Below are 16045 nucleotides of genomic sequence, written 5' to 3' on the forward strand. Positions count from 1 at the left end.
ATTTCTGTTATTTTCACTCTTCCACAGAGAATACATAATGATATTTTGTGATTTAATCAAAGAGTCAATATGGTAACTACTTTTGGGTCGGAATTATCTGGTGGTGAAACACTATTCTGCTTAAATGGTTATGTTTTGATCTGCGCTGTTTCGCTGTTATGCCCTCTTTTATCTCAATCTCCACTCCATTATTTACTTTTTTTATTTTTATCTGTTTAAAGGGAAAACATAGCAGGATATATTATAGTAACCCACTTTGACTTTCTATTATCTCGATTTGAAGCCCTGTATTTACTCTCACCATCTTGTTTTTGACTGATATTCCCCTATTCTGTTTTGCTGGATAGTATCAGGTTCGAAAGTTTAGGCATCAGCTGTGAAGATAATGAGATTCATTATAACGCCCATTCTCGTTGACTTTTATCGACTTTTGAAGACCTACAATATCTCCAATGGTTTGGTTTTGTCGGTTTTGTTCTTTACTGTTTTGTTCAATTGTATTATAACTAAATATATAGGCAATTCTATTAGAGATAGCGGGAGGCATTATGGTAACCATTGTTGATCACCTTGTATTATGTTTTTACATTATCTATTATGTCCACCCTTTTGACATGACCGATTCTGTTCTGTTATGTCACATTTGGCTTTACTCTCTTCCAAAAAAGCAATAAGAACCATGGGAGCAATGAAACCCAAAATGTGTAATAGTCATTGTACAAAAGAGAGGAAAAGAAAGTGCTCTAAACTATATAACTGCATGTATATTTAAGTGTATAAGATAGAAAATGATATCACAGAGCTTTATTGGATCATTGAACAGAACTGTTTGCAGTATCATTGTTGGAAAGTCCACTCTACAAGCTTTAATTTTGTGACTTGAACAATTATTTCTAAGATGGCAATATGTAATCCATTAACTAGTGATTTCCTACTGTTCATTTTTTTCTGTAAATCTGTATAACTTGTACCCTTTCACTGTTTTTTTTTCTTTTCTCCTTAAATAAAATTTTAAAAAAATTAAAAAAATTTAAAAAAAAGATTTTCAATATGCAAGTATGCAATCGACTAAGGACTTACAAATACATAAGGACATGGAGTGTGGAGATCAATAAAATGGAAAACAAATGCTTTATTATAAACTTTTGGGTAGTGATGTCACCAATGTGGTTTGGGTTTGAAGAACAAAACTTTGTTTTGAATAATCCTTTTATCTGATAAAATACAAGAAATGAACACACATAATCTTAGAAAGGGTAGTACTTAATTAGGAGTAAAAGAATGTGAGCTGAGATTTAAAAAATTGTGAAAATAAATTTAAATAAAGGAAAAAAATGAGCTGTGTAAATAAATATGACCAAAATTAAAAAATCTTACTTTAACAACTAGGAGGTAATGTTATAACATTATGTAAATTATTTCTGTACCTAAAGCCTGTGAGTAGAAAATTTGCTTTTTTATACCTTTGTGTGTTTGCTGACTTGTTTCAAGAGTTATTTTGTCATTATTTTCTCCGTTTTCTTGTCTTTCTTCATATGACTTCAATGGTTAAAAATTAAGGTTCAGTCTTAATTATGTCTTTAATGTTATATGTGTTGTTTATCCTTAGTTTCTTTATTTGATAAATATAGTCAGTTATTATTGCATAGATTTGGAGTGAGGTAGAATACTTCATAATGTAGGTTTCAAAAGTAATTACCAGCATGTTCTCTCTGTAATTATTTATAATGAATACAAAGTAGGTGTTACCAGTATTATTACTTATATTAAAATGTTTTGTTTTGTTAACAGTCTTGTCAATATTGGTATTCTTAGAGGTTAATGTACATGAATTATCAGTTTCTTATTATTTTCATGTAAATTTCCTCTTAATTTGTGACAAAAGTAAATTACAAGTGTTAAATTTTTATAATATATTCATACTATGTATATTATATTTATGACAAAAAACGTATTCATGAACAAGGTGCTGATGTACAAAAAATTCATTTCAATTTTAGGAAAGGAATGTAACTGACTTGAAGTCTTTGCTCCTAGGAAGTGCAAAGAAGTCTTACTTTTTATCAGCATCCTGTCTCACTGATAGTTATCTTTCCAAAACACACACACACACACACACACACACACACATATATATATATATATATATATATATATATATTTTCACATATATACACACAAATATGTTTATACATATGTAGATATGTGTACTCACCCATATATATATATATATATATATATATATATATATATATATTCTCACTATATTTAATGTTGTCCAATGTTATTTTTATTCTTTAAAACATAAATTTTATGTATGCTTTCTATTTAGTAAGACTACATAACTGTTTAAGGTAATCATGTTTCCCCATTACATTTTTTGAAGCCTTATAATGATCGCAGTTGTAATGTGTTTGTCCTGGTTTTTTGATTTTATTATCTGTGATGGTATGAACAGCTAATTTGAGGGAAACTAGTCATTGTAATAGGCATTACTGATTTAATATCATCTTACTCTGAATTCCTACCATGCTCTTGCTCTTCTGTTTCCATTGGCTCTGTCATGTTGTTCCTTATTGGACTGTATTACGTGTGGAAATGTAAACAAATTTAGAGTAGCCACTGTTTGTTTTCTGTTATTTGGTTGTGAAAGCCCTGAAATACTTTCATTCTCTTGAAAGTTTTTATACTATTTTGTTATGTTTGATACTATTGTATATGAAGTTATGCTCAACCATTTCAAAGAAAGAGACATCGTGGTAGTTACTGTTAATTATGGGTTTGCCTTATGGTAAAATACTGTGTTCCTTACATTGTTCTGTTCTGATCTGTTCTGTTATGTCCTGTTTTGTCTTAATCTCTGTAAAATAAATTTACAAATAATGACAACAGAAAAACCCATAAATTATAAATTGATTCATGTTTATTTACACAACTCTTTTTTTTTTTTTTTTTTTTTTTTTTTTTTTTTTTTTTTTTTTTTTTGTCATCATAGTAGATTGTCAGGACTTGAACAGTAGGGCTGGGTATTTAGCTCAGTGGTACAATTGCCTGCATGGCAAGCACAAGGTCATGAGTTTGATCCCCAGTACAAAAAAAAAAAAAAAAAAAAAAAAAAAAAAAAAAGAGAGAGGGATGAGTTTGGACAGAAGACTCAGGGGAATTTTGCTGATAATTAGAAGCTGGTACCATGCAGACGGTGTTTTGGTGGCCACCAAAAGCCATTATTAGCCCCAGCTACAAAGAACTGTAAGCAGACTTCTGCTCTTGGACAAGAGATCAAACAGCCTCAGTTGGCCTTGGGCCAAAAGCATTGCCCCTGTCCTGGAAACAATTCATGACAATATTCAGTGGTGTGGCCAAAATCAGCCTTTTGCCCAACAGTTATCTTCCTGCAGCATTCATAGAGTTACTTGGTCCAGATGCCAGCTCTTACTAGGGAATGAATATAGAACTGGGAACGTGCTTTTTTTTTTTTTTTTTTTTTCTTTCCTTGTTGAAATTTGCTTTCATTTTTTAAAAATTTCATTTGTTTTATACAGCGTGTTATTTTAGATTTTGACTTTTATTGTTTGATTTATTTTCTGTGTCTTTTCTCTCTTTCTCTTTCCTCAGTGATCTTTCTTCATTCTCTGATATTTTCATGTGAATGGACATCATCTCAGTCCTTTTGGTTTACTTTAATATCCTTTTACTTTCTCTTTCAATATTTTGTCCTGGCCTCTTATGAAATTTCCCAAAGTTTGGGTAAACATCCTGTGTCCTTCAATGTTGCTTTTAATATGTTTCTCTTCAATGATTGGTCTGATTTATACCCTGTCCCTGTTAAATTCCCCTTCCTCACAGGATCAATCACTCTACCAAGGGGAAACTCACTACGTACAAGTTCCTGGTTTATGGTGGATGTTGTGGATACAAATATAGATCTTGCTCTATAATTAGAGAAATCATATTAGCTATTATCACATGTCAGGTTTTAGCCTATGCTTTGTGATATTGTTCTGTTAATTGATGATACCATTACTTGTAATTAACTTTTCATCTTTGTGTGACAACACTGTGGTAATCCAGGGTCATAACTATCTATATCACCTAGCACCAAAGAACTGTGTGCCGAGCCAAACAAAACCAATTCCTCATCCCTAATAAAGTGGAAAAATAAGATCTTGGCACAGACACAAATAACAGCAGTCAGTTACGCCGAGAAACTCTCAGAGTAATAAACCATTCCTAGGGATGGCTCGATACTAAAGCCAAAAATGTCATGAGAAAATACAATGAACAAAGTAGAAAAAACACAATGAAAAATATAAAATGACAAAAATAGAAGCAAAATGCATCCCTATACTTCCAGTCGTGAAGAACAAATCCAGAGGACAATGAGACAGGAAATCAGAACCTACCCATCAAAGTTTTCTGGGATACTGCAGCAGAAATTTTAGAAAAGCATAAATATGAGGCTGTTGAGGAAATCAGATAAGAAATAATTTTACAGGTGAAAACCAGCAATACCAATCATAATGAAGCACATGATCAGCAAAATAAGTGTAAACTAAGAGAAAAAATAGATATTTGTAGCAAAATAATGCAAACTATGAGTGGCCAACCTATAAAAGTGATAGAATCCGTGGAAAAGATTCATGGATTTATCTATGAAATATTGAGGAAGTTAAAATTCCAACAGTAGTTTGCTAAATAAAATGAAAGAAAGTGAAGTTAGAATATGAGACCTAGAAGACAGGATTACCACTAGCAGTCACACAAAAAAAGAGCTCTTAAAAATATTGAATGAAAAGCAACTGAAATGATACAAAGAGCAACATAAGAAAAATTGGAGTCAATGTAAAAACAAAAGTTAGCATCAATGATATAAAACAATTTCTTCAGGGAAGTAATAGCAGAAAACATTCCTGAAAGGAATAAAGAATTTGACACCCAGATAAATGAGGTGTATAGCACTTGTATTAGTTATGACCCCAATAAATCTACAACAAATCATTTAATAATCAAGATTACAGAAACTGAACATCAAATAGAATATTAAAACATGTTGTAGAGAAGAAACAAAACACTGATTACAATTACAGCCTACTTCTCAAGACACACGCTTAAGTCAGAGAGAGCATGGAGTAAAATATTTCAAAACCTAAATGAAAACAACATCCAAGCCAGACTGACATGCTGAAAATTTATCTTTCAGGATTAATGAAAAATAAAATACTTCAGTAAGGAAGAGCTGAAGAAATTCATGACTACAAAACCAGCTACACAAAATTCTCTGAAAGATATTATAGAAGGATATAAGAAAGATAATTTCAAGAGTACCATTAGAAGCAAACCACCAAGAATGGTAAGTAATTTTTTTAAAAAAGAGAAATACAAGGAATCACTAAGAGCATAATATGACAAGGATGAGTGAATACATGTCAGTTATAACCATCAATGCAAATGGTGTCAGTCACCAGTTGAAAGAAACAGAGTGGTAGATTTGGTTAAGAAACAAGATGAAACATTATGCTGCACATTTAACACAAGATACACATTTAACTCAAAAGGAATTCATAGACTGAAATCCAAAGCATGGGAAACAATACTAGACATGACAAGAATCAATAAAATGGTAGGGTAGGTACTCTGTTTTCAGATAATATGAAATTCAAGCCAAGACAGGTCAAAAGAGATAAAGAAAGTCACTTAATATTAGTTAAGAAAATTCTGAAAAGTTATAACAGTGAAAACATATACATTCACCAAATAGATGTATGCCCATTGTGCAACTCATGTGTTAATGGACATGGAAAACAAGCGGTAACACAGTTGTAATGGGGGAGACTATTCCCCCATTTTCACAAATAGATGGATCAACAACACAAAAACCTCAACAAAGAAATTTCACAACTGAACCAAATCTGTGAACACATTTACTTAGCAGACACCTGCAGTGTTCCACTCAAAACATCAGAATACAAATTCTCAGTAGCAGATGGAATGTTCTCCAAAAGAGACTATATATATTTCGTACAATGTGCTTAAGTAATTGTAAAGCTATTTAAATTATTCCATGTATTTCAATTGATGATAGTGCAAAGAAATTAAAAAGCAAGCCACAGAAACCACAAACTCCACAAATCCATGGAAACTGAATAATACCATATTGAATAAGCAATGTGACATAGAATTATGGAATACATTAAATAGTATCTATAATTAAATGATAATGCTGATACAACTTACCAGAATTGATGAGATACAATGAAAGCAGTCATTAGAAGAAAATTTCTAGTAGTGACTTCTCATATAAAATATGAGCTCAAGTAAACAGCCTAATGTTGAGTCTCAAACTTCTAGAAAAAGAAATCAAGCTGGAAACTTGAATGAGATAGTAAATTAGGAATACCAGAGCAGAAATTATTGCCACTGAGACTAAAGAAACAATACAAAAATCAAAATCAATGAATTGAAGTATTGCTTCTTTGAAAGATTAAATTAAATTTATATAGTTGATAAACACTTAGACAACCTTGTTTAAAAAATTTAAAGAAATGCACAAATACATACAGTGTGAAATACTTAGGAATCAATCTAACAAAAGAAGCAAAAGATGCCGGGATTGAAAACTATAGCTCTCTGAAAAAGGAAATATAAGAGAATATAAGAAAATGGAAAGATATTCCTTGCTCTTAGGTAGGAAGACCCAGCACAGTAAAAAGGACATCTTTCCAAAACTGTTACACAGGCTTTAGGCAAACCAACAGAGTCTAAAAATGAGCATGTGAAATGAATAGACACTTTTCAGATGAAGAAGCACAAATCACAAATAACATCACAGGTCACTGCAGAGACACAAATTAAAACAACACTGAGAAGTGCCAGGCTCAGCAGCCCAGTGTGAGAGGTCCTGATTTTGATTCCTGGTACAAAAAATAAAGTAAAGAAAAAAGAATACACATAAAAACCACAGAGATTCCATTTCACTAGGAAAAGTAACATGGCGGACAGATAACAGCAACTACCGGAGGCTCTCTGAAAGACTCGGCTCAGAAGCCAGGAATGGTGCGGACTAAGGAGACATAAGCAGGTGGAGATATGCTCTGCTGACTCAGGAACGAACTGGGCTGAGAGAAGCCAACTTGGAATGCAGTCCTGGTGCTAAAACAGGAACCGAAAAGACTCGGTGTGGAGGCTAGAACCGCGCCATTGTAAGCCGCGATTTGGGTTTCCCGCCGCGCGGCGGCTGGCTGCCTCTACAGCGGCTCGGCAAGGAAAGAGACGCGCAGAAGCTCTGAGAACGGCAATCTGCGAACGGCAGGTAGGCATGCACTGACTTGTGGTGAGGTGAGTGAGTGAGAGAAACTGACACTCTACCACAGTTTGACTCCAGCAGAGGACTTTCTGGGCCCGAGCAGTCCTGCGGGAGCAGGGCACGGTGGCGACTCCTGCCACACATCCCCCTCTCGGATGGGATTGGTGAAAAGTGCCTGGCCTGCGTGACGCTGCCGGCGGACCTGGTAGACTGTCCCAACCCAGATCCCAGAGCCTGACGGTGGCCGGGAGGGGAGACGCGTAGGCTGCCTGTTCCTTAACTCCCTGGTGCGCAGCGGTGAGCGGGAACACCTAGCTGGCGCAATTCGATCAGGCTGTGGCTGACTGGGAGAGAAGCTGGGCCTCTTATATAAGCTTTCATATATAAGGAACAGAGAAGAAGAGGCAGAATGGGAAGAGGCAGCAACAAGAAAGGCTCCTCGGCCACCAATTCTGAGAAACAGGCAATAGCAGACACCGCACCAATACACATAAGGCACCATATAGAGAGCCTCATAGACCAATTCAGGAATGAAGTTATCAATGACCTGAAGCTAGAAGTATGCAGAATAGTTAGAGAAATGCTAAGTACCACCCAAGAAAAAACAGGTGGTGGAATGGAAGAACAGAAAAAAAGGGGAGAATTGTTGGATGGAGAAAACAGAGAAAGCATAGAATACATGAAGCAGGTTCAAAGGGACTACCAAGATACTAAGAAGTCTATAGAAGACTGGCATAACAGCTTGAAAGAAACTAAGGACAGACTATCTGAACTGGAGGGCAGACTTGTAATATGGGAGAATGAAATGAAAAACTTCTTAAAAATAACAAAGAAACAAACAGCAATAATACAAAGACAAGAAGATGATAAGAGGATCCATAACTTAAGGATTAAGAACATAAAAGAAGAAGTAGGGACACAAACAAGTGAACTACAAAAGCTACTCACAGAAATAATCCAGGAGAATTTTCCTAATTTAGCAAAGGGTAAAGATACTCAGATGTATGAGGCATACAGGACCCCAGCTACCTACAACCCAAACAGAGCAACACCCAGGCATATAATAATAAAAATTCCAGAAATTCAATACAAGAACAGAATATTAAAAGCTGTAAGAGACAAGAAACAGACCACTTACAAGGGAACACCCATCAGAATTACAGCAGATTTCTCTGCACAAACCATCAAATCACGAAGAGTGTGGGGGGAAATAATTCAAGCTTTGAAAGATAATAATCTCCAGCCAAGATTGAGATATCCTGCACAACTGTCCCTGGAAATTGATGGAAAAACAAGGTGCTTCCAGGATAAAGAGGAACTGGGGGAATTTGCAACCACCAATTCAACTCTACAGAGAGTATTGCAGGATATTCTAAATAAAGAAAAATACAAAGAATCCAGAAATAATGGCAGAGAGGCCACAGCGAATGGAGCAGAGAACAAAATGAAGAAGACAAACTGACAGCTACTGACAGAAAAAGAGCTTAACAGAAATGAGGCAGAGAAGATTGGATGATAGGAACAGCTATTTTGGAGAAAATGACATCTCAATAGGTAATACTGATTTAGTATCATCTTGTTTTGAAGTCTCATCTAGCTTACGTCCTTCTGTCTCCAATGGTCTAAATAGGCTGTATCTTATTGGATTTTATTATGTATGATAGTATAAGCAAAAACCTTTTAAAGACAAGGAGATTATACAGAAACCATTGTTCATTTTCTGTTAGTCGATTCTAAATACTCTGTAATGCTGTCATTCTCTTGAATGGTTTTACATTGTTTTGATATACTTAATGCTACAGTATATGAAGTTGTACTCAAGGATTTCAAAGAAAGAAACAATATGGTAACTACTTTTAGGTTAGGATTATCTGGTGGTGAAACACTATTCTGCTTAAATGGTTATGTTTTGATCTGCGCTGTTTCGTTGTTATACCCTCTTTTATCTCAATCTCCACTCCATTATTTACTTTTTTATCTTTATCCTTTTAATTAAAGAAAAAAATAGCAGGATATATTATAGTAACCCACTTTGACTTTTCATTACCTTGATTTAAAGCCCTGTATTACTCTCACCATCTGGTTTTTAACTGATGTTCCCCTATTCTGTTTTGCTGGATAGTATCAGGTTCGAAAGTTTAGGCATCAGCTGTGAAGATAATGAGATGCATTATGACGCCCATTCTTGTTGACTTTTATCTACTTTTGAAGACCTACAATGTCTCCAATGTTTTGGTTTTGTCAGTTTTATTCTTTACTGTTTTGTTCAATTGTATTATAACTAATGATATAGGAAATTCTATTAGAGATAGCAGGAGGCATTATGGTAACCATTGTTGATCACCTTGTATTATGTTTTTACATTATCTATAATGTCCACCCTTTTGACTTGACAGATTCTGTTCTGTTATGTCACATTTGGTTTTACTCTCTTCCAAAAAAGTAATAAGAACCGAGGGAGCAATGAAACCCAAAATGTGTAATAGTCATGGTACAAAAGAGAGGAAAAGAAAGTGCTCCAAACTATATAACTGCATCTATATTTAAGTGTATAAGATAGAAAATGATATCACAGAGTTTTATTGGATCAATGAACAGAACTGTTTGCAGTATCATTGATGGAATGTCCACTTTACAAGCTTTAATTTTGTGACTTGAACAATTATTTCTAAGATGACAATATGTAATCCATTAACTAGTGATTTCCTACTCTTCATTTTTTTTTCTGTAAATCTGTATAACTTGTACCCTTTCCCTGCTTTTTTTTTCTTTTCTCCTTAAATAAAATTAAAAAAAAAAAGAAAAGTAGCTACTATCAATAAATCTACAAAAAAAAAAAAAAAAAAACAAAAAACAAAAAAAAAAAACCTAGTTGGAACTGTAGGGAAAAAAAAAATACAATTCTCCACTGGTGTTGGGAGTGTAGACTAGTGTAACTACCATTCCTCAATGTGGAGAGTCCTCACAGTCAAGGATGAGAGGTCCCTTTTGGATATTGAATTGAATAGAATAATGAAAGCACAAACTGTTCTTTTTTGATGAACTAACAGAGATTAGCAGTACAGTCACCATCTCTTATATGTGCATGCATATGAATATAAATATAGTTGCTAAGTATGTTCTATAAGTGTATATGTGTTATCTTTTCTCATTGCCACATCCAAGTTGCTGTCTACATTTCAGAAGCTTTTTTTCCCCCTTTCCCTTTCACAGTATCTAATGTATTTCTTGGATCTTATTTACTCTTCCAGTTTTTTACACAAGAGGGACAATACGGTTTTTACACATGCTAGTCTGATTTATTTCACTTAGGAGTATGGTCTCAAGTTGCATAAATTTATCTATAAAAGCCTCAAGTCCCTCCTTCTTTTTAGTTGAGTATTACTCCATAATATAAAAATATCACATATATAAAATATCCATGCCATGATTGATGTGCATTAGGATTGTTTCCAAGATTTAGCTATTTCAAATTCTGTTGCTATAAACATGGGTGCAAAAATATTGCAGTGGTATGATGCTTTCACTTATGGGAAAATACCCAAGAGAACAGCTAGACTGAATGGGACCTACAATCCTAGTTGTTTGAGGAACCCACACACTGATTTCCACAGTGGTTGTACCGTTCTACACTTCCAACAACAGGGGAGAAATGTTTCCCTTTCCCCACAGCCCGTCAGCATGCGTTATTGGTTCATTTCTAGATGACAGCCATTCTTTAATGTGAGATAGAATCTCAGTTTTGTTTTATTTTGTGTTTACTGAATTACCAGTGATGCTGAACATTTTTCATGTATTCATTTGCCATTTGTTTTCTTCACTGAGAAGTGTGTATTCATCTCAAATGCTCATAATTGGATTGGATCTTTGAATTTCAGGGATATCTTTTTTTTTTTTTTCATAACTTTATATGTTACAGACAAAAACCCTTTTTCTGAGGATAGTTGTTGAAAATTTTTTACCAGTCTGTGGGTTTTCTTTTCGCTTGCTTGGTGATTTATTTTAGTGCACAACATTTTTTAATTAGATGAGATGAAGTTGTTGATTTTTTGAAGTACTTCCCATGCAGTGCGGATTTTGTGCATTTTGTTAAGGAACTCTTTGCCTACCCCATGTCTTTAAGGTTTCGATTTACTTTCCTTATGGGGCCTGAAAAAGACAAAAATCGCATAAATCTGTCTCTTATTCTCTTTGTCCTTATTCCATAAATAATGGGATTCACCATGGGTGGAACAAGAAGATAGATATTGGCCACAAATATATGGACACAGGGAGCTACTCGATGCCCAAATCTGTGTGTGAGAAAAGAGAAGAAGGCCGGAGTGTAGAACACTAAAATGACACAGAAATGGGAGACACAGGTGCCCAAGGTCTTGAGCCTGGCATCCTTGGAAGGGAGGTGGAAGACAGTGTGGAGAATGAGGACATAGGAACAAAGGATCAGTATGAAGTCCACCCCGCCAGTGATGAAGGCAACAATGAGGCTGTAGGCTCTGTGGAATTTTGTATCAGCACAGGCAAGCTTGATCAGGGCCATGAACTCGCAGTAGGTGTGGGAAATTATGTTGGTTCTGCAGTAGGAAAGCCAGCGCAACAGGAAAGGATGAGGACTGAGAAGTGCTGTGCCTCGGAGTACGATAGCTAGTCCCAATCCACCAATTACAGGGTATGTGAGAATAGCTGAGTGTCTTAATGGATTGCATATGGCTACATAACGGTCAAAAGCCATAGCCAGGAGGAAGCCAGACTCCATGGTGGAGCAAGAGTGAATCAGGAACACTTGGGTGAGGCAGGCTTCCAAGCAAATCTCTCCATCCTGAAACCAGAAGAGGCTGAGAAGCTTGGGGACAGCTGTAGTGCACACAACAAGGTCAGCCACTGCCAGCATGCAGAGGAACAGATACATTGGCTTGTGGAGGCTGGGGTCTGTCGTGATGATAAAGAGAAGGGAAGAGTTCCCCAATAAGTCTAAAAGATAGACTACACCAAATGGAATGGAGATCCAGATGTGCGCAGCCTCCAAACCCGGAATGCCAGTGAGAATGAAGGTTATTGAATGGACGTCGGTTTTATTGTAGACTGACATCACAAGTTTTAGTTTTCTCCTCTTGGATGCTTCCTCTGTAGCACATGGAACAATAGTTTGTAAGTTTTGAAATTTTCAAAGTGAAAGAAAAAATATAATTTACTGTGAGTCATGGGACAAATACATTAAATATAAACACCTACATAGAAAATGTCTCATCATTTCACCATCAAGTATTTAGACACGGTTATCCTATTTTAAAAATGTCAGCATATAAAAACTCAGAGGATGTCTGAATGAAGCGATACAAAATATTTTGTTCTTTTTTAGATGCATTGGATTATATGAACCTCCTAACCCTGTAAACGTACTCTTAGCAAGTGTTCTCATTTTATTAACATTCACAGGTTTTATTGATTATGAATTTTTAATACGCAGTTTCACTAAATTATAGATGCTAAATAAGGTTAAGATTTATATACCACATCCAGAGTCACAGCTATGAAAAATTTATTATCGTTCATTGAGAAAAATGTCATACCAATTGAACTTTAAAGAAGCAGGTTTTCCACAGAGAACTGATGCTTTTAGAAGTTGGCCTATATATTTTGCATATACTATACAACAGAATGTGGTTTTCACCAAGGAAAAATAACAGTTTTCAATGTTTGTGGATTCACAAGGCTTATTCACATTTCCATAAGACATATTTAAGTATGGTAACAAGGATGTGCTTAGCACAGTTTGTTAAGAAATAAGTCACTTTATTTTTAAAGATGCTCTGCGGCCCCAAAATTTGCATTTCCCCTGATATCATCGAGTATTATTTCACCTTCTCATTTTATGTTGTCATATAAGCTTCATCACCTCTTGTCATTATTCTAATTATTCAAAACACTGGTTTTAGTCTGACTCACTATAAACACATTTACTCTTTCAAATGCAATTCATAGGTTTTCCTCTGTTCCTCAAATTTCCTGTTGTTTTATTTCTGCACTCATTCCAATACTGCGATATACTTGCTATACTGGCTCTCTTTAGTATTGTTTTGATTATCATATAGATTGCCTAAAAGTTTGTTATTCATCTTTTCTTCACTTTTAGTACATTGTATAAATTGTTTCTGAACCATTTTATTTACTGTGAAAAAATAAGTGTATATTATATAACTTTATGAGCATGAATAATAAGGCTTAAGTCAGTGCCCAATGAGAAAGGACTGAACTATGTATTGCACACTGGCCTTTGAAATAGTTGTAATTATTTAAAACATAGCTTCTTACCCTGATTTGATATTCACACCAAACTTTCTGCTTAGTTTTACTGTTTCAATACAGAGTCCCAAGAGATGGATATTCTCTCTTGAGCATGAAAATAGCTGAGTATATTCATCAAGGTAGCTTTTGAAGGCCAGGGGAATGTCATTTCTGAATCATGACACTTACCGGACAATATGAGAATTTAGGTAAACTTGATTACTGGAAAGTTGTGTGGTAACAGTTAATATTTCTAAAGTTGACACTCACTAAATCAGCTGATTTCCTATGAACATTTTATATACTAACACATATAAATTTTACCCTTACTTTTGATTCAGGAAGGCTTACTTTTGATTCAGGAATGTTTAGTAATCAGCAGATTGTTAAACAAATGTCAGTGTTAGACTTAGTTTTTAGCACAGATGCTGATTGATGATTCCTCACAATTAATTAAAGTGATGAAGTCCCCTAATTGTGTGATCGTCTGTGTGGGTGACCATAAAATTATGTTTAATATAGAGTGGAAAAAATGCTTCCCCCAATATTTGATTATTAACAGTGAATGAATGTCCCATTTCATATCTCTTAAAAAGTTACTCTAAATATAAGCTTTTCTCTTCATAATTAGCCATTCCCAAAAGCCCCACAGAAGGAAAATTAATATAACAATGCTCAGTCAGTCTTACACTTCTGTGTAATCAAGGTTATGTTAGCATTCTAAGCTCTTGTCTTTTATAAACCTTCCCTTGTTTGTCTTAAAATAAATCTTTCCATCATTTGAATAAGTCATGGTTTTCTTTAACATTCCCCTATTCTTCACACTTTACCCACCTGTTTTTCTGTTTACTTTTTATCTCAGCAACTATGAATATATTATCCCAGTACAAACTATTTGAACAGGTCACATGTAGAAAAATTAAGAGTAAAGTGGATGAAGATATACAATCACTAAAAAGACTTTTCTGTTACTTATAATGTGGAAATTTAAAATTAATATGAATAGGATACTAAAGATAGAGTACATTATTAGACAACAGAAATACAATGTTGATGTAACATTTGGATTAAGAGGAACATTTGAGAACTACTAGCAGCATTTTGTTGAAAAAGTTTGTGCTTTTATCTATTTTTATTTTGGTAAGAATCATTTTGTTTTCTATTTCATACTGAGGAACTACATTGAAAATAATGAGAGACACCATGAAAAATATTATTCTATTATTTGGTTATATAAGTATGTTTTATTTTTATAAAAAGAAAAAAGTAATAGATGATTGAAGTAAGTTTTAGGGTAAAATAAGGTAGTACACATTACTACTAAAAATATCAAATTAGTACTTTAAAGTGAATTATTTAACTACTTCTCATCCCTAGAAAAAGTTTCACATATAAACTTGTGAAAAAGTAATGTCTCCTTTTGTGAAACACTTTTGAATTGCATAAAATTGAATTGTTGAAAACTCCAATAAGAAAATAATACTAAATTTTAAAATTATAAGCATATCTACAATCATATTCTCAAAATATTTTTAAAAAGTACCATGCATTTCTGTGAATTTAATCGCAGATATTCAAATATAATGTAACATTGTCATTTTTCACATTAATATGAATATGTGCACAAATGACTCATACAGTATAGAATGGAAGTGCAATTATAAATAAATGTGAAAAGATCTAAAGAGATCCATAACCAGGTTTGGAGAGCTCAAGTGAGGGATGGATGGGAAGGAGTACAGACAGTACATGGTTTAGCTTTATTGCTATGACTTCACTTTGTATAACATTAGTGATCTATTCAACGATTAATGAATTCCCTGTAGTATTCAAGGTGAGTAAATAATACAGAGTTGCAGCTGTATGAAAAGAAAAACCTAGGAAATTACAAGCAAATCCTGCTCTCATATGTCTAATGCAATACATGCTAAGTGACTTTTATAATCATTTGAAATACATTTTCCACACTTCTTGCTCTAGCAAGTTGGTTGCTTTCTCAATCTATGAAAGCTGTCTTCATTCTTCACGGTATTTTCAAAAACCTATCAATCTTTGGAAAACTTTTACTTTTACTGAATCTCTTATCTGTCCAATTTTATGGCATTATGCTCCTAGTTAAATTAAACTATCACTGCCACTTTTTTGGTGTCTATGTATTATCAAAAATTTATCTATCATCAGTGTTTTGAACGTTGTATTTCTTTATATCTTTCTTCTTTATTCTATTGCACATTCATCCCACATAGAAATGATACCTTTTCATGTATTTCCTATGTTTCAAGTAGAAGGAATATGATTATTTTCTGGTAAATTATTTCTATGTAAATTGCAGTAACAGTTTCATGATGATAATGTTAAATTTTTAGCCTTGTTTAAGTTTTGTCTTCAACAAAAGTGAGCTCTATTCTACTCATTATTTTTCTGGTTGTGTAATAGAGAAAGTGAGGCAAGAAGAAAAAT

The 16045-nt window shown here is 34.0% G+C and overlaps 1 protein-coding gene across 1 annotated transcript; it reads right to left on the reverse strand.

Annotated features, from left to right (window-relative positions):
• Window positions 1-11408: 11408 nt before the first annotated feature.
• LOC100722605 (olfactory receptor 52D1-like) lies at window positions 11409-12389 on the reverse strand. Its single transcript, XM_003465368.1, has one exon. It carries the CDS (start codon window positions 12387-12389, stop codon window positions 11409-11411), a length of 981 nt encoding a protein of 326 aa, XP_003465416.1.
• Between the last annotated feature and the right edge of the window lie 3656 nt (window positions 12390-16045).

Source organism: Cavia porcellus, unplaced genomic scaffold (assembly GCF_034190915.1).
Source record: "Cavia porcellus strain 051 isolate PalLab524CR breed Dunkin Hartley unplaced genomic scaffold, mCavPor4.1 scaffold_9, whole genome shotgun sequence".
NCBI classification, from domain to species: Eukaryota; Metazoa; Chordata; class Mammalia; order Rodentia; family Caviidae; genus Cavia; species Cavia porcellus.

Excerpts from the sequence above, each read along its gene's own strand:
- LOC100722605 (XM_003465368.1), bottom strand. The coding sequence starts at position 12,389 with ATGTCAGTCTACAATAAAACCGACGTCCATTCAATAACCTTCATTCTC.